Consider the following 23,856-nt stretch of genomic DNA (forward strand, 5'->3'; position numbering starts at 1 on the left):
AGAAGTCAAATGGTGTTTCTATGGTTATCTATATAGTAGGGCCAAAATTTGAATCCAGATAGCCAGACTCCAGAATTGGAATGTTATTAGTTGTAACCCTCTTAGTCATATGATATTGCTTTAAATCTTCATATCCACCATGTAGTAAGTGTGATTGTGCACAATTTTTTTATATTTGAGGAGCACAAGTTCTAGAGAGGTTATGCATTTATTCTGAATCCCATTGTCAGTGAGCAGAAGAACTATGTACCAACTATGCAATTCTTTCTAGAGCCGACCTCCCCCATGCATGGTGTGTATGCTGATTACTGAGGCATGCTAATGACACTATAATAGTAAAGGATTTCAAGATTACATATATTTTTGGAATCCCTGAGTTATTCTTAAGTAACCATCTTTATTGCAAAACTTCTAAGAACCTTTAATGTGTGAATGCTCATTTCAAAATTCTGAGAACGGTGTAAACTCTAATGTAATTTCCAAATGTATTTGGCTACAGATAACTTCTTCAACCAGATATATTAACCTTTTTTTCTTACAATGCTAGGAGACAGAGACACGTTCTGAATGCCGAAATTTGGTCACTTAAAATAAGATAATTAAAAGATTCTCTTAAGGCCCTAAGTAATTAAAGAATGGAAGTAAAGTAGAATGCAGATGCATGAAGTAAAGCAACTCTGGTTCTATAAGATGATGTTTTCAGGATAAAACTGAAATAAATCAAAATAAGAAATATTTCTGGGAATAGCTGTATCTGAAATCCTAAGCAAGTTTTATCATTTTAAAACCAGAAGGCATATTGGAGGACATCTAGGCCAAATGCATCATTTTTGAGCCAGGAAATAAAAACCAAAGTCACATAACTGTTGATGGCTGAGTCTCTTTCTTCCTTCAAGGCCTTGTATTTCTTGCTACAGGTGGAGAGAAAAGTATTTAAGATGTTGTCTTGGAACTTCTGGGAAAAGAGCCAAAGCAAAAGAGATGATAAAGAATCTGGAGTATCCAGATAAACTCTCTCTGACCTTGAATCCTCAAGAAATAGAATATTTATGACATGATTTGACTAACCAGAACACAGATTTTGTCCTTCAACTTGGAAAATGCAATATGATTACACAAGGATGGGGAGAGAGCCATAAAGAGAGGGGGGAATCAACTCTGGCCGCTGTTGCTGCTGGACACTGGGTCTGGACCTGGTTCACCATCCCTCAGCTTCCTATCATGACATCCATGAGACAGAACAAAATGCAAAACTTGCCATGCCGTCATTAGCTAAGAATCTCAGTGAATGCTTTGTCAGTCGCAAGCAGAAATTATACCTCACCTTGGTGTGTGTACTGGGACAGAAACTCTTGTGACTGACTCACATCTAGATCTCAGAGACAAAGAAAAAAAAGCCAGAGAGAAAAGAATGTTCCAACCCATCACCAAAAACTTCCCTCTCAATCAGGCACTGAGGGGCTACATTGCAGACCTAAAGGATGGTCACGCTGGGCCTTCGGCAAGTCAAGAGAGCCCATGCCATGGCACAAAAACCCCACCTCACTTAAACAACACAATGACATGATAGATTAGGAAGCACAAGGCAATGGAAAAGAGTAGCAGATACAATCACATCCACTGATCTGGGTAAAATTATGAATTGTGTGCCCACGTATAAAATTCTATAAAATATTTTTGAAAAGTAATTTGATTTAAGAAAACATTCAGAAAGTACTTTTGTGTTTATGATGTAGTGACAAATGTAGACTGCAAAAATAAAAGTATGTTTTTAGTTTAGAAAAAAATGTGTGTGCATGTGTGTATGCACGTTAGACAACGTTAAGTCTACCATACAGTGACAGTGGACAAGAAGTTATCCTGGTTGGTGAGATTAGAAAATATTTTTATTTCCCTTTTTATATCAACCTTCCAAGACCATGAACTATTTTTTAAAATTTTTTTAGTTGTTGATGGACATTTATTTTATTTATTTGTACGTGGTGCTGAGAATCGAACCCAGTGCCTCACACATGCTAGGCAAGTGCGCTACCACTAAGCCACACTCCAGCCCCGACCATGAACTATTTTGAGAAATAAACTTTCCTCTCTTCAGGGAGTAATTTTTTTAACATTATGATTGAAAGGGGTTTCATTCATAGAAGGTCTACTGCAAACCAAAAACAACAGAGGTCAAAATTTCTAGAAACCTGTACCAAGAACTGTACAAGTTTTATTCTGCACTATCCAAGTCTATATTATCATCGTTTTGCAGATGCGCAGACTGCCTCTGAGAAAGGCTTGCTAATTCCAGAGCCAAACCTGAAATACCAGAGCCAGAGTCTGTGCCTTTAACCCTTACAACAGACTGGGGCAAAAAGAGGGCTAGTGGTTATTATTCTGTTTTTCAGCCCAATCTCCTGTGTCTTTATTGCAGCTTGGCATTAGGATCTAAATGCCGACCAGTTCCAAGTTCATTGGAGACTTAGTGGGAAAATTAGAATTAATAAAGGATATATGCCTTTTCCTTAGCACCACAAGACATTGATTCCAAACCAAAATTTCCCTGGAAATTCCAACTCTCGTGGGGCTCCCTCAGAAGTATAAAGACTGGTTTTCCTATTTTGGCAGCACCCACAAGTAAAATCACTATGGAGGAACAGTGACACTGTTCAAGAGTCCTTTGGGGAACCAATGGATTGAGAGAGGTCTGGGGGACAAGGACAGTTGGTCGCTGATGCTCTGAAAATGTTCCTTCCAGAGGAGACATCCTTGTATTAAAGCGACAATTCAAAGGATTCACTTTACAATGGAGCAGGAAAGCCCCCAAGGACAGTGTGTGTTCACTAAACATCTCCATGGGCCCAATCCTGCCAGAAGCCAGTGAACTAGGAGTCCATAGACAGAGGTCATGGGCATCAGTGTCCTTCCGGCCCAGAGCTTGTGTAGAGAAGACCTGAGGGTTGAAGGGGAGATATCTGGCATAGTCCTTTAAGAGTGCTACAGAATAAACTGTGCTCCTCCAAATTCATATGTGCATGCCCAAAGGCCCAATAAGACTGCATTTCTAGGAGGATCACTAGTGAGATACTCAAGGTTAAAGTGTGGGGCCGAAAATAATAGGCCAGGTGTCCTATTAAGAAGCAAAGAAGAGGGTGTGTGGGCATAGAGGAGAGGCTTCCATGAAGGTGCCTGTGTGGAAGATATATGTATCTGAGAATTCATATCCAGAGAGGAGGCCTCATCAGAACTCAGCTGTCCTGATACATTGACCTTGCACTTCCAGACTCTAGATTTGTGAGACAATATATTTCTTTTGCTTGATCTGCTCAGTCTGTGATATTTTGTTAAGGCAGCCCAAGCTGACTGAAGAAGAAGAGAGAAGGAGATGAACAGTGCCCTGCCCCTCACAAAGGAGACAGAGTACAGATGCAGATATCATTCCATCCATGAGGCAAAATGACCTTTATGCCTGTGTGTATGATTTATGATCAAAGTCCCAGAAATACACAGACTGAATTTGTGGTCTGAAAATGCCATAAAGACAGCTGCTAAAGATCTATGGGGTTAATTTGAAACAATTAGCAATTCACAGATTTATTTACTGCAGATGCACAGGGGTTTTTTATTAGGGTGAAATATTCAGAAACCAAAACATGTGGTAAAGAAAAAAATCTGGATATTGTCCTCCAATTCAGAGTAACTTAAAAATTAAATCATTATGTAGTGTGCAGGTAGAAAGGAAGGTGGGCATAATATTATATAAAAAAAAGAATTCCCAGATACATATTTTCTGTAGGAAATTAATGATGTTTTCTAGCATGGTAAATATTATGAGTGCAATTGGTTATTTAAATATGGCTCTGAATGAAAAAAAACCCTTTGATTTAATTGAGTGCCAACTTAAAAGTTAATGAACTTAAGGCAAAAGATATTGTGAAATCCATGCAGGATCCATTCAACCAAACACTAAATAGTCTTTTTCTAAATGTGCATGTGTTTTTTCTTATGTGTGCCCTACAAAAATCAATTTATATTACCCCATAAGCATTATTTTTAAAGGATAGAGAGGAACTAGTTTTTCTTGTGGCTCAGAAGGTCAGAAAAGGCCACTTTATGCCGGATTACCAATTCAATCATACACCGAAAGCTAAATTTTGTTTCGTTACATGGTGTGATTACTTTTTCAGCCAATGAAGTTATTTTATTTGATACTTTAATATGACTTTCTCCTCCTGTGTTGCTTAGCAAGGCTTCTTAAAGAAACTTATATAAATGAGGGAGATCTCTTGCAATACAAAAAGGAGGAAGGAAATGATAATGTATGAATTCTATTATTACCCAATTAAGAGTAAAATGTAGAGTAATGCCAGAAAGGTAAATATTATTATATGGATTTTTACAAATTAGGAAGCTGAGACACATTAATGGTCCCTGCATCATTTAACCAAAACATCATGGAGACAAGAGATAAGGACCCCATGTCTGACCAGAATCTATGTATGTGTGTATATCGACATGAAGAGACATGACAGAATAACCCTCAGAATGAGAAACTTCTTTCATTGATCTGTGATGTTCTCCAAGTACAACCCAAATGCCTAATTAACTAAAGCCCCATGCTGATCCTCTCCCCAGTTTTTACACACTCCTGTCCTCAGTGGTTAAAAAACACTCTCTGTCAGCTCCTGGGTGTGGCAGGGGTATTCCATTCTCCATGCTCCACAGACACTGGGCTTCCTGGGACAAGGGGGACAGATGTGGGAGACACAGGACACCTGCAACTAACAACTCAGTAGCTTAGATAGGAGGAGAACTGGGTCTCTTTTTAAAGCTCCATTTTCACAACCTATCTTCCTTCTTGAACAACACTCACTGAAGGAAATGGGCCTGATCTCGAAATACATGCCATGGCAAAAATAAATAACAAAACTAAAATAAAAAAACCACCAAAAAAGAAAATGAACCAACAAAAACTTCTACAAACTGCTTTGGCATTCACAAAAGACTGTTTGTCCCAGAATTCTCCAACAGTGCTTTCGTGAATTAATTTTCATAACTTTTTAAATCATTATCATTCATCGGACAAATGATTAACATGAACCATAAAGGTGACCTGAAAAATACTCAGAAAAGAAAGAAAGTCAGCAATTGAACACTAATCAGGAGCAGATGGCCTCACCACTCCCAGAACCTTGGAGAGGAAACTGGTCTATCTTGGTGAAGAAAGCCTTCTTTGAAATGCGCATGGAGAATGAAGTCATGGTACAGATGTAGTAAGACATCTTTGGGAGACAGCTTATGAAATTCTGAGATTTTTTTTTTCTTTAATCAGTTCATTTGAGGAAGATGAAGACCAAGGGCAAGCAAATCAATTGTATGAACCCAGAAGATAAAGTGGGCCACCCTTTCCCTTTCAATGGGACTTGAATCAGACAGACATGAGATGTTTTTAAGGACTACAGAGACCTGGTCTGTGAGGTTTAGGAATCTGGAGCTTGTGTGCTGCTTTGAACAGGAACAAGCCTACAACAAGATACTGAACTCCAGGCCCCTCATCCTCATCCAGAGCACAAGCATGTGGGACTCTTATTTTTTATGATGTACCCCACAGCTGGAAAGGTCTCACAGGAAGAGAATGCAGGTTTCACCTGATGCTGCTTCTCAGGATAATTAAGGTAAACAGAGGGATTTAAAAACCAAACTGTCATTAAGTATAGTTTATTTATTTGGGCATTTGAGTACAGCCAATGGTTCAATAATTCCTCGTTTCCAAACAAAAATCCCAGGAATGCTACCCAATGGGAAACAATAGCTCCCTAAAGGCCAACCAACAGCTCTCCACTGCTAGTCCAAGGGCCCATCACCTGCTGATGTCAGCACCTCTTTCAGCACCAGGTCCTCCCCTGCTACTGTCTCAGTCTTTGCTTCAGTTTTCAAAGCTGCCCCCCAGGGCCTTCAATTGGCCTCAGGGGAAGCACTGTCCAAACAGCTCCAGACTGACTTACCAAAAGCAACCCTTAGGGTGTCTCCATGATTCTCAGCCAATGCTCAGCCACAGTCTCTTGTCTTTTTTCAACTACCTACCTACCAAAGGATGGTGGATGAGAAAGACTGAAACTATGGATGTATTTATTTTCTACTTCTGGGGGGTGGGGAGGAAAAAATACACTAAAAGTGGAAGAAAGCTTATGTGAATAGTGACCCATTTCTCTTCATTTCTGTCTCCTCATCTTTTTTCTCCTTCTCAGACTCACCCAACATTTTAGTCTTAGTAATTGCTCTATATTCTGATATTCTGTGCTTCCAATAGGTTGCTAGGCCAAGTATGTGAAGTGATGTTTTTATGTTCTTTTGACCTTTTAATAATACAATGAAAAATATTAGGTGGAGTTATTAACAACCATATTAATTTCATCATACACAAATGAAAACTCAATTTATATGCTTCCTGAGCATACCAAATGCAGTTGGCTTCACTTTTAAAAATAGAGAGCCCAATGATGATTATGGAGTCAGTTGCTAGTGATGGTTGTGGGAAGTATTTCTAGTAAAATGACAAATTTGAAATTATTTTTTAAAAATCAAAATTTATTTTTTAACTAAAAATGAGAAACTGTTAAAATCCCATTTATAATCTATGTTTAGAATCTTTTCACAAAAACTATGAATGTTCTAGTCCATGAATGGACAACATTATTGCACTAAATTCAGGGTGAATTTAACTGAATTTTCAAAAGTGACACTTAGAAAAAAGTGAATTTTCAAAAGTGACACTTGAGTCATGTGGTTGAAGACTAGCAAAAAGAATATTCAGTGCTACAAATGCAGAACTCGCCACCATCAAGCTCCTGTAAATAGCTAATTTTATGTTTATTGTGTTAAATAGAAAGAAAAAGATGGGTTGCAGCTAAGGGTGTACCTCAGCAGTAGAGTATGTGCTTAACATTTACAGGGCCCTGGGTTTTAACCCCAAAACAAAACAAAACAAACAAACAACAACAACAACAACAAAAAGAGTTGTTTATCTACCACATCTGCTGGCATATAAATTCAGGAAAGCATCAACTCACTAAAGGCCTAGTAGAATCAATCCTGTTTTCAGAGATGCCCTTTCTTTAGAAGGATTGACACTGAGGGCTTATATTCTTAGCAGTTTCTTACACTTTATCACAAAATCGCACAGCAGGGTGGCCCTTGCTCCTGACAGCACATTACAATAGCATGAACTTGTTTTACTTCGTTTATTTTTACAGCATAACCAGAGGAAAATCAGTCTTTCATGCAAAAGGTAATAGAATGTCTATTAGGTAACAACAACTGGGTGTATTTACTCTTGCAAATACATATACTTTTGAGGAAAGAATTTTATTTCTATAACCTTCTGATATTCTGTACATGCACTTGATCTTGTCTTATCCAATGCTGATTTCCCTGACTAGTAGCAATACTGGGTGTCCCTAAAAATACTCAGTAACATAACAAGGAAAACACAGCTTAACCAAAGCAGATTGGAGAAAAAAATTAAAAAACAAAACATCCACCCATCCTACCTTATCTCTTCTGCCAAACCCAAAGTTTCCAAATAATTGTCTGCTTTTAAGTTCTACCTATGGTCAATTCCTACAGGCCAATTCTGTTTTATCTCAAACCTCATCTTCCTCATTTGACTCACAGAAGTCTCAGCGATTATTACAGTTTGGATCCTAAATGTTCCCCAAAAGCTTATACATTGACGGCTCGGCCCTAATTCAGTAGTGTCAACATGGGGTCTTTTGGAAGGTGATTGGATCATGAAGGCTGTGACCTCATGAATGGATGATTTGGGGGAGGGGCTTTGTTATAAAAACAAGCTATCTTTGCTTCCTGGCTGCCTTGAGGTAAGCAGCTTTACTCCAGCACACACTCTTAGTGGTCATGATTTTCTGTGTGACCACAGGCCTAGACATAATGAAGCCAAGCAACCATGAACTGAAAACTCTGAAACTATAACCAAATTATTCCTCCTTTTAAATTCTTTTTCTCAGGTATTTTGTTACAGCAATGAAAGCTGACTAATACAGCAAGACTCAAGTAATCTCAAAAGCCCAGAAGAACGAATTTTTTACCATAAAGAAATGTTTAAAATGATAGATACACTTAATCTGATTTAAACATTACATGATGTCTACATGTATGAAAACATCAGATGGTGCCCCATTGGTATGTACATTTTATGGTTTTATGTATTTAAAAGAAAAAATTAATTTAAATTAAAAAAGACAGAGGATATTATATACTTCTGTTCACACATAGAGGCAACAGCCCTTTATGCTTTGAGTACTGTGCAAGCTGTTTTCCCATGGTATGGAGACTATTAACAGTGGTTAGATGGAGAAACATGCAGAGGAGGGTTCTCAAGTACTCATTCCAAGCAGCTAAAAATGTACATGTGCATGTCATATGCTCTCTGAAATAATCACATTCCAATAATTTGTAGCACCAACACAGCTGTTCTTGGTATATCTGCCATACCAGAATTCCCATTTTTTGGAGAAGAAAAGTGATTCTCATACCTGCCAAAAGTCTCTACATGTTGGATTATTGCAGACAAAAAGAAAAACCAGACTTTCAGGAGAGCCAGGGTTATGAAATTGGAAGGACATTTTGTTTGTTTGTTTGTTTTTGGCGACACTGAAGATTGAACCCAGGGGTGCTCTAACATTGTGAGCTACATACCCCGTCCTTTAAATTCTTTTTATTTTGAGATAGGGTCTTGCTAAATTGCCAACATTGGCCTTGAACTTACAGTCCTTCTGCCTTACTCTCCTGGGTGGCTGGGATTGTAGGCGTGTGCCACTGTGCTCAGCGATGACATTTCCAAAATTAAGTATCAGTTCTGAAACGTCTTAAAAATATACTATTACCTTTAAATTTATATTGAGGGAGTAAAACTTGAAAAATTCCTTTCATAGAGAATAAAAACATTTATTATCATCAAGAGTATGAAAAGAATTTACTGCAAATGTTTGGAAAAGCACTTGGACATGAGGATAGAAGAATATTCCAGCAATAATGCAAAGTTTATACTCTCCTCTAAGTTAGCTTTAAATGAGAGAGTTCTCACTGTGAGCTGATTCCAACTGCCAACTCAACTCTAAAAGAGTAACAATCTTTCCCTATCTATAGCCCACAGTGGAGCTTGAATGATGTCATAGGATTCTAGCACATGAAGCAATGACCTTGATCTTATGGATTATCTCATATTATTGTGAAATCAAGAAAATCATATATATATATATATACACACATATACATATACATACATATATATTCACATAAATATTTCTACCCATAAATATTTAGTCTTAGACCAAAATAATTTATACTTTAAAAACATTAACACTCAGCATTAGGCTCATATTTTTTTTTAAATGTCTCTGTGGTGAATAATCTGTAGTCCTTCAAGATGCATCAAATCTTGCCCTTCCTCTAAGGAGACCAGCAGCCAGGCTGAGAACTTCATATGTGAGATCTTATTCAGTCTTCATAATGGCTCCATAAAGAAGGAACCATCACAGTCTTTTCTCAGGGACATGGAAGTTATAACAACTTAGTAACTTGATTTATTAAATACTAGAGAGTGACCAAACTGAGCAAGGTAAGTACTCTGCACACCATTCCAGGCCTCCTCCAAATGTGAAGAGAAAAAAAAAAATACACAGTCAAAGTGCAGGATACACTAATCAGCTGCTTGGATTGTAAGTTCCCTGGAAATTCAGAGAAGCCAGCTCTGTGTTGCAGTGGTCATTTTCATGACCACAAATCAGTTGAATGTTTTCAAATGGGCCTGCATGACCTATTGGACAGGAGGTAATATCACACAGTGGCAAAAAATGTAGGCTTTGGAGGGAGGCAGACATGAGTCTGAACCAGTCATGTTTCTTAATGGCCTTGTTATCCACTTTGCCAAGACTCAGTCTATACATCCATAAACTGGTGTTCCTGTGAGCTCGTTTTAATGCCTAACTAGCTTGACATGAAGAGTTCTGATGTCTACAGCTCTGAATATTAGGTTTGACTGTACTCATCATCAAACACATGATGAAGAATGTGGGTACAGGCCAAGTGGACTAAAAACTTTGTTATGGAAATGATAAACATCATTGGCTATTATCAGCTCTGTTCAATTTACTCATGTTAATGACACATGGCCTTCCTTTTCTGATGACTGCTGGTATGTAGAAGGAAACCAATCTCTCCATTCTCCCTAAAGCTTTCTGAAATCTATATGTATGAACACAAAAACTCCAGAATTGCATAGACTTTAACTTGACCTAATCCAATCTCTATGTACTTTTATCTTTGCTTAACAGAAATGTCCAGCATCTAGTAAACAATGTCTAGGGCCCTTGCTTACCATACACCCCCCATCACCTCCACTAGTTAATCTATCAGTCACAGTAAACAGAGCAAAATAAACATACAGAAAAGAAATTATTAATATCTGGTTAATGCATGAGTAGAATAGTTTAACAGAGGGATTTAGAATGGGATTTGCAAAAGTTAATTTAACAACTTTCAGTTATTAATGAATCTCTACACTCAAAATAAAAACAAAGTGGCAATAAATATTTGGATTTTGTACCATACAAGATTAGAATAGAGTTCAGCACTCCCCATAAAAATGCATCATAATTCACACTAATATAGTAATCTAAAAATCGTACTCTTTGGAGTCAGATAACTTTGAAGGGATTATGGAACATGAAACTGCATATGTATTCATTAAAGGCACACATCTGTTTCCAAAATGGATGACATTGCATTGGATATACTTGGCGAGTCACTTCTTAGTTTTGCTAAAGTTCTAAGTACATAGAGTTCCATCAGGGTATATCAAATCCAGAGGGAAGACTTCTAAAAAAAATATCAGTTCAAATAAATTCTCATTAAGAGGAACTGATTTTAAATAAGCTTCCTCCACTATCTTTGCCTACCCATACATCACTCCAAAGTTTTATAACATTCACCAACTAATTTAACAGCAATCTGTCATTTATTAAAATGCAAACTGGTACCAATCCTGCTACAGCTGTGTGCATATCAGATAAAAACATAATCCCTCCCAGGTGGAATCAGTTAATTTTATTATGATTATTATTATTGCTTTTACTGTAAAAGCTCATTATACTCTTCTCTCCTCTTCTAGTAAACATATGCCTTTAATTTAAGGGTGGAAAAATGTGTGTGTTTGTGTGTGTGTGTGTGATAGACAATGTGTGACTGTAGAACAACCTTATGCTTTCGGCAAGTATGCCAAATACTCAATCAATTCCAAACTCTGTTGAATCAAAAAGGTAACCAATGTCAGGTAGAGGAAATAGTAATCAGGGCCCTAAGAGCCTCAACAGTTAGACATATCCAATAGATGTCCATTAACTATGGTGCTTTCCATATGGACCATTGAATATGATAGTGTAAGTAGGGAGATCAAGGACCAATGATTCAGATTTCATCGAATCTTCTTGCCTGTCCTTAACATTTGGCTCTGTTCTGCTGTGAATCCCTTGATGCTTTAACTGACATTTGCAAATTTAAAAAAAAATCACAAAGAAAAATGATGTGGACTTGAAAGTATACTTGTAGATAAACTGACAACAAAACAAAACAAAAAACAACTCTATAAGCTGTGCTCCTAGAATAGCTATAATGAACCATGTGATTTCTCCAAAAAAGAAGAAGAAGGAGGAAGAGGAGGAGGAGGAGGAGGAGGATGACAATGAAGACAAATGCCCAACAAGTGCTTGTTATATAGTGGATATTTAAGAAATATTTCTTGAGTAAAATAATAAGGGAATTACTTGTAACAAACATATAGGGTTCTCTGATTATAAAGATTCAATTTCAAGTTTTTTACTCTTTTCCTACAGATCATTATTCAACACACTTGTCAGAAAATTGTGAAATGCTGTCAAAGTGTTAGACACATGCTGATGCATATCAATTACACTGTCTTATTAAAGTTTAATAATCCAAATGGGACAAGGAAAGATGATTCCAAGGCAACTAGACTGTACTATGATGAGCTGTGTATTTTTTGTGCTGTTTGTTCTGCTCTCTCTCACCAGACTTAACTGAAAGGACAGTGGGAGTTTGCATATCATTTGGAACACTTATTCATCATTGCATGGTGAGCTCCCCAAAGACAAAGGCCCAACGTTATTCATCTTTCCCTGCCATCTATAAAAGAGCCTGGAATACTGGAACCACCCAGTGAATGTCTCCTGAACACCATCAGGGACAGATGAATAAATGAGTCTATCAAAGACAACTTTAGGTTCTTAGCTTCTTATTCTGACACCAAATCTGGAGTCATCTATATCTGAAACACCGTCAACTGACTTACTTAATAGAATCATTTTTCTATTAGGACTGACTGGGGAAGACTAAGTCAGGAATGTCCCCTGAGGGGCCCTTTGTCAAGGGGCAGGTCCAAGCCTCACAATGGCAGATGGAACCAGCAAATGGAACCACGTCAATGTGGATGAGAGGAACTTTTAAACTGTCCTCTCTAAGATGACATGTAAAATTTTTATTCTGAGACCACTAGCAAAATTTTAAGAGACCCCGTGTACCCTCCTAAAAAGTCTAGAATATTCCTTGTCAGTCATGGAAAGCAGTGATAAATTTTTAAAGAAAGAAAAAGGACAAGCTTTGAATACAGAAATAATTCTTTGACCGCCACTTCCATGAAGAATTGAAAGCTGATGCTTAATTGAGAAAGTTGTAGAAGTATGCTACTGCAGAAGTCTGCGTGAAAGACATCTGTTCTAATTGTGAGAACAAGAGGGCAGATTCCATGGACTTTCAGGAAACAGTACAGACAAGACTTATAGATGACTGGGGTAAGGAAAGGGAAGAAAATCACAAGTTTTAAGAAGAGACACAGGGTGAATAGTGGTGCCACCAACAAGTAAAGAAACAAATACCGGTTAAAATTGACTTCACCATTAACATTATTTCTAGTTCTGATGTTCTGTCTCTCAAGGTCTAACAAGTGTAGCTGAATTTGCATAGCATAGTTCCATAGAATCGAAAATGAAATTAAATTTAAAAGCAAGTCAGAAAAGTCATGAAAAGAAAAGCTTCTATGTGGTTCAACTTAAGAACCTTGGTTAAATAAAGTTAAACACATCTTCTTATTGGAGGACTCTGAGCTTTTAATATGCTTTTACCTCACCAAAGAAATGATATATAAGTGGTGTTTCCCAATCCATGCTGTTTAGCATTTTATTAAGTTAGGGGTTTCTGTAATGCACTCTAGATAATATTCTCTTGGATACTGTTTCCTACTACATAGGTTACTCATTAATATATACTCAAGATACTATAATTATCTTTCATAAGAATCATTCACCAATATGAAATTGATTAAAGCAAGATATTTAGAACAGCCAAGACTTTTATGGTATTTTATATGAGTAATCATGCTTTCGTTTTTATTACTCTTGCCCATGTGTGGCAGTGATTATGACATTGTTTCAGGAACTCTGCTGAATATTTTAAAGGTATCAATCATATGGCCTTCACAACACCCCTTCAAGGTAATTATTGGCAGCTAGTTCCATTTTATAGAGGAGAAAACTGATCCTCAAAGGTTAATTAGCTTGAACATGTAAAAAAAGTATTATAACCCACATTTCCAAATTGGAGCGTCTGAACCAGAGTCTGGACACTTTAACTGCTATGGTATACCATGTGTGTTGATAACTCAGTTCCAGAATTTTAAGTAAAAAGCAATGTAAATATGATTCTCAAATAAATTAACTCAAGACATAGCAAATGGCATGGAGGTCATCCACACATTCCTTCAATCATTCATTCTTTCTTCAATGAACACCTGTTGAGTATCCACTACTGTTCAGGGTATTTGGGATACAGAAAAACACACAGTGAGACTCTGGCTTTTATGAAGATAAGCAAAAAGGTGAGCATAAAAAAGGGATAATAACTGCAAAGAAGGGGTTCTGAAAGTTTAGAATGTGTGTATTATATTGAACCAGAGAACCAGGGGGGCCTCTGTTAGGACAAGTGAAAGGCAAAATCCGTGGGTTTGCACAGGGAGGTCATCGTGACCTTGATAAGAGAAAGAGCAACTTCAGCAGATTTCTGGGGCGGAGATCTTATGCCATGATTTCAGGAAATAATAATTTTAAAAAAGAGCTGGTTGGAGGTAAATATGGACATTGGCTTCATGGAATTTCATTCTAAAGGGAAGAGAAACAAGGCAGTCAGAGGAAGGAGATATAAGACAACAGGAGAATTCTCTGCTCATTCTTTTAAGGTGGGAGAATTAACAGTATTAATGTATATTGATGTTAATAATAGAGTTGAAAGGGAAATTCTGATGATAAAAGAAAAAATAATGGGTTGATATAAGTCTTTGATGGGATAAGGTGGGATGGTCGGGGGCAGAGAACTAACGGAGGAGGCAGCTTTAGGTAGGATGTGAGCAATTGATTCATTCACCATAGCAACAGTAAGGTAGGAGGTCAGATGTTTCCAATAAAATGAAAATGACAACATGTAACAGAGTTTCTTAGATTTCTTTGAGGCCCATGGTCTGATATGTCTAGCTGTGCTGGATTTCTGTTTCCTGATCTGTAAAAATTGGGGAGAACAGTAACTGTCTTATAATATTATTGAGACAATGAAAAGTTAATTGTCTATTTTAGAGCTTAGAAGAGTGATTCTAGTATAACAACAGACTGGTCAAAATGTTAAATGTTCTTCGTGTTGCTGTTATTATTATTATTGTTATTATTACATTAATTGTGTCTGGCCCAAATTATATGCTTCTAATACTTGCATTTAATTTTATAGCTCCTTAGCATCAAATAAAATGCAGTTCTGGGGAGAAAGAGCAAGTTGTCAACTGTGATATGGTTTGTTTAACACAGTTTCTCTAATGCAATTTTGGCACATTAATTCTAGAGGGGCTATAAATCTAATCAATTCTGATTTTGTTAAAGTCTTTGAAAGCAGTGTTACATTCTAGGAGCCAAATGCTTATCTTAGAGTAAACAAATAGGGAGCATTTTAAAATTCAATATTTGCTACATTTTTTGATTAGCAAACAGAAGGAATGGATGCAATCAATACTTGGGCTCCCTGAGCAAAATGTATTTATTACCTCTTGATACTTGGGTTTATCTCTATTGCTGCCTGATCTCCTTGGTGATCTTGGCACTGCTGTAACCCAGCTCAAGTCTGTCCTATGGCCTTTCAATCTTTCACTCTTGCTTCCCCACCCTTTACACCACATAAACTTTGCTATCCACAGAGCAGTGATCTTTTAAAACTGTGTATCGGATCAGGGCACTATGGCTTAAAACTAAAACCTCCAGTACATTTCTGAAACAAAACAAAATGCAACCCCTCTCCATGGTTTAGAAAACTCTGCTGAGCTGGCCCTTACCCACACCTCCAACCCATCTCTCACCACTCTTTTGGTGCTCCCTATAGATTGCTCCCTATGTCCAAATCAGCATTCTGTTCCAGGGATACACTGAAATCTCTCTCTAATCAGGGTTCTTTGTTCTTTCTGCTCCTTCTGTGTAGAACATTCATCTCCTAGTTCTTCACACGACTGCCTTATTATCATTTATGTCTCAATTATCACCTCTTCAAAGAGGACATTCTGACCTTCCGTGGAAGCAGTTCTGCCTTCCCCCTGCCCTTAGTTTTATTTCATTCATCCCACCTATCCTCAGCTGATGGAGTCTTGACTGTTTATTTTCTGTCTTGTTGCTAGAATGGAGGGATTTTAATATATTACATGTAAAATTTAGATGTTTTTTCTTCATCCTTTTATTTACATTGAATAGAAAGTTGGAGCTCACTAAATTTAATAGGAGGGATAAGTAATTTCCAGTTCCTGTATTTTTACAGATGATTTACTTAAACTTTGATAGGACAGAGTGACTTTGGACTGTTGCGTAGGTTTTCAGTTAGCTAACTGAAGGAATTATTGTATCAACCATTTATTCCTTCATGCCTTAAATCACACAGCCAACACACTACTTATTTATTTTTCTTTTACACTCCATAATCTAACTTTGTATAAAGTTTTTTTATCCAACTATTTCCTGGGTATTATATATTATATACAAACATAAATTAGAATGATTGCAAAGAACATAAAATTTACAGTCTCACTTAATGCCTGATAACAGAGAAAATAGTAAAAGTTTTCATTTTCCTGGAAAAGACTATCTAATATACTGCTTAAAATATTAAATTACATATTCATAGATATTCAGAGAAACATCCTTTGGGAAAATATAAACTGAATTCAAGACTACTCACATAGATAACTGAAATGAGTTATATATCCAGAGGTGATCATGATGAAATTGAAGATGCTTTTTTTAAGGGCAAGTAAAATCGAAGGCAAGTATAGACAGAGGAAGAAAAAGTAAATGACACCACTGAACTCAGAAAGTCTGTGATAATGCATACCTTATTCTTTCTGATCTACCTTTTGGGTAACTAAGGGATTCATCTAGAACTCTGTAAGGAGAGAAGAATGGGGGACTGAGGACAAGCATAGGAGTTTTTTTGGAAAGAAATGATTTTTCTTTTAAAAAAAGAAATGCTTTTATTGAACATACTGAGTGCTATTATTGCCCTCATTTTGATGAGAAAATGGAAGCTGAGAAGTACCTTGATCTATATAAGGTCAGAGAGAAGTGTATGACAAGTGTTGGATATGACTTCAGCCTAACTTATATGAGAATGCTAATGAGTTGACATTATTTCAATGGGTTAACCCTGATTTTTGTCATTTACATATTTTGATATGAAATGCTAGAAGTCAGAAAATAATCCTATTAAAGTCATTTCTTTTTTGTTACTTCTTCAACTCTAAAAGTTAATGGTTCATTTTAAAACTAAATGTCTTTTTGTTGAGAATTAAACTTTGAAAGTTCCTCAACGGAATATCAAATAAATTATTGTATCTCTCCCTCTGACTCCCTGCTCCCTTTTCTCTCCCTTTGTGGGGGAACTGCTGGGAATTGAGCCTGGGGCCTTGTGCATTCTAACACTGAACTATGCCCTCAGCACCAAAGTTCTGGTAACTCTATATTCCCCAAATTTTGATGTAAATAAAACAAATGAGCTCTATCCTTATAGGTTGCTCTAGAAGGATGCCCCTGGGATACCATTATGTGAAAACAGCAGCATACAGATGTATAAAACGATCCTGGGTTGTTAATGTGTGTAGAAGTACAGAAAGATGTGTTGTATACTCCCAGCATTGTTACCTAAATGAATGAGGAAATCTATTATTAATTCATCCTCATACATTTTTTGTACATGATCTATCATAATAAGCACAAGGTTATTTTTGTATCTAATAATGAATATACATTTTTCCACATTATTTTTTTCTCAGTATAGTACTCCTCTGTGCTCCAGTGGTTTTAGCACATGATCTCATTTCTAACCTTATCTTTTTTTCACTCTTCTTTCAACCAAAGCACTCCATTGTTTGTTTTACACATTTAAGCTTGCTGTTGAGATTTCCATGGAACAATAAATTTCCCAGCAAAATAAATGTGACATCCTTTGGTTCACGTTACCTGAGTCACTGGCAGGCCTCACAGTCTCTTAGTAAAACCAGCTATTGGATACATAGCCTTTTATCACATGTACAGGTACAGTCATGAGATTGTGCATTACTAATATAAATATTTATATATTTATAAGAAATTCCATGTTTCTCTTTAGTATAGGCAACATACAAATACAATTTGAAGGTTAAATATGAATAAGTTTGGTCTCCTTAAATTAAAAACCATTCTGTGGATGTCAGAGTGAGCAAGAATAGTATTTTGTAGTCTACACCTATGATAATGAAATCATTAGATGAAGAAACTTGGAAAGAAAAATTCTAGACGACTGTTAAAACATTATCCTACAGTTTAAGAGGGTTCTGATGTAGTTGAAAATGGAGAGAATTAGAAAAGTCAAATCTTACCCAAACATGAACTATTACTTATCTAGGAAGCTCCCACAAAAAAATACATCATTTCCCCCTCCAGTCTATTTCAGAATAACCAGGAAACAGCTTAACTCAGTCTTCTGTTAAAATCCTAAGACCAATTCCACAAAGATGTAGGAGACTTATTATTTTTACTCCTACTTCAGCACTACATTAATCAACTCACTACATTCCACTGTTCCAAACCTGGGAAGAATACATAACAACTCTATAGTTAGTATCGTTTGCAGTAAATTAAACTTAATTCAACACACACTTAATTGAGTGCTCACTAGAATTCAGTGTACCATCTAGGTTTTGCAAAACTCTTGAAGATGTTTGGAATAAGTTCTACTCTCCAGGAACTGAAGATTTTGCAAAGAAGATACACTTAGAAACAACACACAATATGAGATGACAACTCTATAAAACATCAGTAAAAATGTAAAGAATAGGGATCACAGAATAGAGATTTAATTACACTTACTTCTAGTTTGGGCAATAAGAAGCTTCTGGAAAGACGTGACCTTTCAGTTGAGGCTTAAAGACCAAGCAGGATTTGGGCAAAAGAGTGAAGAGTTGGGGGTAGGGGGTAGTGCCATGGTGAAAGAGCAGGGAATTGCCAAAAGCAGTATGTGATAATGGATACTAAGGGTGAAGTTTGCTTATATGATGAAGGAGAAAAGAGATGAGGAAGGCAAGGATGTTTAGGACCAGACCAATGATGGCCTCCAGTGAACATGATTCAGGAAATGCTTTAAACCACATAAAGGTCTATGCATACATAAGAAAGAGCTTGCTTCTGCTTGGGCTCTCCTTTTATGATTACAAGTATCAACATCTTCATTTTTATTTAATGTGAATAAGACAGAATTTTTAAAGAAATTTGAAACAGACATTTTATTACATTAGTTTACATAGTTCATTTACTGGAAGACAGCAGTCAGTGAATCTTTCATTGAAATCAAGGAACAAAAGATGGGTTAAGCTACTTGGTCAGGGAGTTTGGAAGCCACTGGAAAAATAATGTCATCCTGAGACAGAAGTGAGACTAGGAAAAGGATGACAAAAAGTAGGTAGCCAAAAGGTATTATTGGATAATCTATCAGCACTAGCTGAAGAATGTTAACATCCCCACTCAACCTCACAACCCCAAGAATTTGCTTCTCCAAACTCAAGTTGAACATATTAATTAATATACTTCCTTTGAGTTAATATAAGCAAACCTCTATTCTCATCAGAGGAACTTCTCTAGCTCTTAGTTGGCAGGAAGAAGAGAGAACAACAGCATCTCTTTCCATTAATCTATCTACTGTCCCAACCCATGAGCTCCATCCGTTCTTCTAACCTGGAGGGTGAGATGGTCACAAAGTCTTCATATGAGAATCACCACCTTGGATGAGCTTTCATGCTTTTAAAACCTACCATTCTGACGCCATTTTCAAAGGCTTGCCGGGTGAGGGGAGCTGGTCCATCCACAGTCTTGCCATCATCATCTGGTCCCCAGCTGGCACTATAAATGTGCACATGCTGGGGATTGAAGCTAACTGATTTCGCTTCTACCATGTCTGTGACATCTCCATCCAGCATTCGTACTCCTTCAAGACAGAAAGGAGGACCAGCTAGTTACAGAGCCTTCACTACATAATATCCAAGTAACCCAGATATAGGATTTGGGGGTAAAAGAAAACATCTCTAATCAACACTTTAGTAAGAATATTTTCCCTTATAAAAGTATAATGCTTGCTTTGTAGAAGTCATTTTGGGGAGAAAAGAAGTTAAATTGAATGTCAATGAGTAAGACTTCTTTAAAATCTTTTTTATTCCATTGTTATCACCCCCTACGGTTCTAATTTCTACAACGGCAAACACAATCTCTCCCTTCTCATCCCACTCTTGAGTATTTGACAAAGAGTTTCAAATCATCAACCTTTCCTAAAATTTCTTTTCACTGAATATCTCATGTTCCGAGTTGGTATATATCTTGGCAGTCTTATAAAACGTGGAAAACTGCCAAGTTAGGCTGGTCTCCTTTATTCCATATTGAATACTATCCTCTAATCTTAAAATTGATATGAATTTAATATATGTCTTTTCTGCCAAGTTATTTATAAGCCAAATAATAAATGAGAATGCATTTAACACTTCAGATAATTCTCAAAGGGTTTTAGCAATGTTTAGTTATTAATCGTGATTTAAGTATGTTTCTATCAGACAGTAGAAATTTATTAACTCTTTTTTGCAAAAGGACACTAAGATAATCAGAAATAAGTTACATGCCAAATTCCAGGCTTCCTTTTTTTTTTTTTCATTTTATGCAATCGAACTAACAAAATAACAAAAATCTAACAAAACATTCTATTGGTAAATAAATATGCTCCTCCTCAGTTTCAACTACTTATCATCACTGAGACATTGTATTATTTTAAAATTATTACCATTAAATGGCAAACTTACTCTTTAGGAAAACACTGTTATCTCAGTAGGATTTCAAGTTTTTATCGGTTATTAATAAACAGACACTAAATATTAAAGCCTCAAATCAGGCAGCTTTGGGTATTATGTGGTTGAATTGGGACTACTTCATTTAAAAAGTTTAACTATAAAACTTGCAAATAAAAAATAGGAAAAAGTGAACAATGAATACATATATAGCCAGTACTTAGAAACTGTTAAAAATTTTGCCTCACTTTCTTCATTTAAAAAATACAAATAGTCGGTTAAACTATTTGTCATCTCACACCCAGCCGACATTAAATTGTCCAAGTATCCCTATAGACACTACACTTGGTTGTTATGCCTTCAAATTCTCTGCTTCTAGACTTTTGGGTTCTGTTTTTTTGTTTTTTTTTTAATTATTCTTAATAGGTACATAGTTGTTGCACATACTTAAGTTTTACTGTATGACATTGTGACTTTTTGGACTTTTAAAAGAAAATGATTACAAGTACTGTGGAGAATGAAGGTTGTGAATGAGTCTAAAAATTATGGGATGGAAACTACACTTAGTCTGTTAGTAATTTGTTTTGTGGCCATTGAAAACACAGGATAATACTCTGCATGTACTCAGTCCTGAATAGCCATTGGTTTATTTTAATTTAATATAGATATTCAAACTTAATCATTCCGTTTTGTAATGACAAAGAAAATACTTCATCTTCTTTTTGATTTTTGGTAATGGGGACTGAACCCACAAGTGCTTAAATGCTGAGCTACATCCCCAGCCCATTTTTTATTTTATATTTGAGACAGGGTCTTGCTAATTTGCTTGCTTAGAGACTCGATAAATTGCTGAGACTGGCCTTGAACTTACAACTCTCCTGCCTCAGCCTCCTGAGCTGCTGAGATTTCAGGCATGTACCACCATGTCCCTGCTTCTGACTTTTTATTTAAAAGCCTAAAATGAATCTATTTTACCAGTACATTGAGGTCTGGGAAAAACAAACAAACACTATAACTGTCTGAAAATAATCTCAGGAGTGTGTGCAAATGCTAACATGAGAATATCAACACAACACCTCAATTCAATTTCTGTTGTAATCTACATGAAGTACATGGAAAAAAAATGGGGGAAAAGATTGCTAAGTTGCATTCAGAAGGTAATGGCTTTCTGTCTTAAAAACTCACAAAAAAAAATTTCATCAACTTTATAGATGAAAGACTGCTTCTTTTTCTCATTTAACTCCATGCCTTCATGGGCTGGAGGGGTTAAGTTTATGATTCAGAATGCTCTTGTTTAGAACATTCTTGAGTCATCGCCACACATTCATTTTTTAAATAAAGTACTGTTCAGCTAGGTCAGCAGTTTATCTGAGTTCACAAGTTCATGCTCTCATTCCTTCAAGGTCAGTAAGAGTGCTGAGTCTGTGCTAGAGTATAATTGTGGGATCTGGGGTCTAAGTCTGTATGTGAGGACGAGTCCTGGGCTGCAAGACAGGTTCACCAGGTGGTTCCTGATTGGACTCTGGGATGAGCAGGGGCCTCCAGTGGCCATCATCCTTTAGGGAGCATCCTTGGCTTCCTTTCCTGAGCTCCCCAATGGCCTTCCCCCTGACACACAGCAGGGATTCCAGAGTGCAGCTAATTACTGATCAGTAAACTGTCATACCCTAAGAACTCAGGGTGAAATAAATGAAAGGAAAAGATCAAATTTACCATGGACTGAAATTCAAGGTAGTTTCAGGAAACCTTTTCTTAGCACTATTGTTGTATATCACCGTCCCCTCTTATCTGTGGCTTTGCTTTCCCTGATTTGACAACAGCCAAGGTTTGATGATATTAAATGGAAATTTCAGAAATAATTCATTTTTTAAATAACTTTTGTCATAGCTTATTGTGAAAATTGTCCTATTTTATTATTAGTTATTATTGTTAATCACTTACTGTGCCTAATTGATAAACAATATTGTTAATATTTAAATACAGGACAAAAAAATATGCAGGGATCAGTTCTCTCAGTGCTTTCAGACATCCACTGGAATCTGAGATAAGGGGACACTACAGTTCCCTAAATATTTAAAATTTTTATCTCGGATAGAGTTGCCATCTAAAATTGTTAGTTCCAACTCTATTTATAATATGGAAACAAACGACACATTGGAAACAAGGAGGTCAGCTTGGTTTCAGAAAGTTCATTCATCTTATGGGAGACCTTTCAGCAGACCCTATGGGAATGCCTTCAGGCCAGGCATATTGATCAGTCACCAGGCTCTGTAATATAAGCTTTTCTTCCCATTTGCATGTAGCTGTGGCACATGGTTATTGCTTACAAAGATGATTACAAATGAGAAAGTTAAGAGTTTGCTTTTATCAATACTTGGATTTACACAGCATTTATGGGACCCTTATACCAAATTTATGTAATCTGAGTTTGTGCATCTGGAATCATTCATGGAAACAGTATCACTACGTTATGAGACTTTCAAAGATTTTACTCTTACTGCTTTAATTATAGTTAAAGGAACCCTTTTTAAATCTTGAGCAACACAACACACAAAAAAGTATTATTTGCTGTGAAGAACCTCAAAACACCTCATTCCATAGAGACATGATGACCTGATGTTTCTACTATTAGTTCTTTCAGAAACAGGCACCAAGTTTGTGTTTTAGTATAGATACCAATAACCCTGTCTTCATTACTGAATAACATTTTTTTAAGCCTGTTCAAAAACGATGTGTCTGCAATACTTTCACATTTAGCATCAGCAATCCTTAACTATACTGAACAACCCATGTTAACGTGTTGTTTTGATTTTGTTTTTTACTGTCAGCAAGAGTTGAATACTGTCATGCAAAAATATGCCCATCTTTAGTTTTAAAAGGATTCTGAAAACTATTTAGCAGAAGAGTTGCCTGGTTCATGTCTATATCTAAGTTTGTTTCCCATACCTCCGATCTTGGCGTTGAAAGCAATTCCAACTGTGCAGTGAGAGTTGTTTGCAGCGGCTGCCACTTCTCCAGCACAGCGGGTCCCATGCCTGCAGGCAAAACACACACACTTTCTAAAGTAAGACACTCTACTCTCACAAACTCAACAAGTCATTGCCAACACTCAGACTTCAAAGTGGTAAGGAAAGTATCCAGCTGTGGATGTTTCTAGAACTTCCTACCCAAGTAGCACATAGTCTGTCTATGGCAAATTTTTAGCACTTAATTATGCTATTTTGAATTATATTCTTGATATGTTTATTTTTGATATCTCAGTGTCTCAACAAGAAAATCTCCTTAAGGGCTAAAACCAAACCACATGTTTATTTCTATTCTCCAAACCAATAAGGCAATCAATATGGCTGCCATCAGCCATGTGTGGTTTGGGGACATGTCAAATGTAGCTAATGCAATCTTATTTT

The 23,856-nt window shown here is 36.6% G+C and overlaps 1 protein-coding gene across 6 annotated transcripts in view; it reads right to left on the reverse strand.

Moving 5' to 3' along the window:
• Pcsk5 (proprotein convertase subtilisin/kexin type 5) overlaps positions 1-23,856 on the reverse strand; it is a 432,587-nt gene that overhangs the window by 246,447 nt on the left and 162,284 nt on the right. For all 6 annotated transcript variants that reach the window (XM_078047476.1, XM_078047475.1, XM_005324113.5 and 3 more), the window contains exons 6-7: positions 23,396-23,484; positions 19,433-19,605 (exon numbers count right to left, since the gene is read on the reverse strand). In XM_078047476.1, coding sequence (XP_077903602.1) covers positions 19,433-19,605; positions 23,396-23,484 — 262 coding nt within the window. The remainder of the gene's footprint in view (positions 1-19,432; positions 19,606-23,395; positions 23,485-23,856) is intronic.

Source organism: Ictidomys tridecemlineatus, chromosome 4, assembly GCF_052094955.1.
Source record: "Ictidomys tridecemlineatus isolate mIctTri1 chromosome 4, mIctTri1.hap1, whole genome shotgun sequence".
Lineage (NCBI taxonomy): Eukaryota > Metazoa > Chordata > Mammalia > Rodentia > Sciuridae > Ictidomys > Ictidomys tridecemlineatus.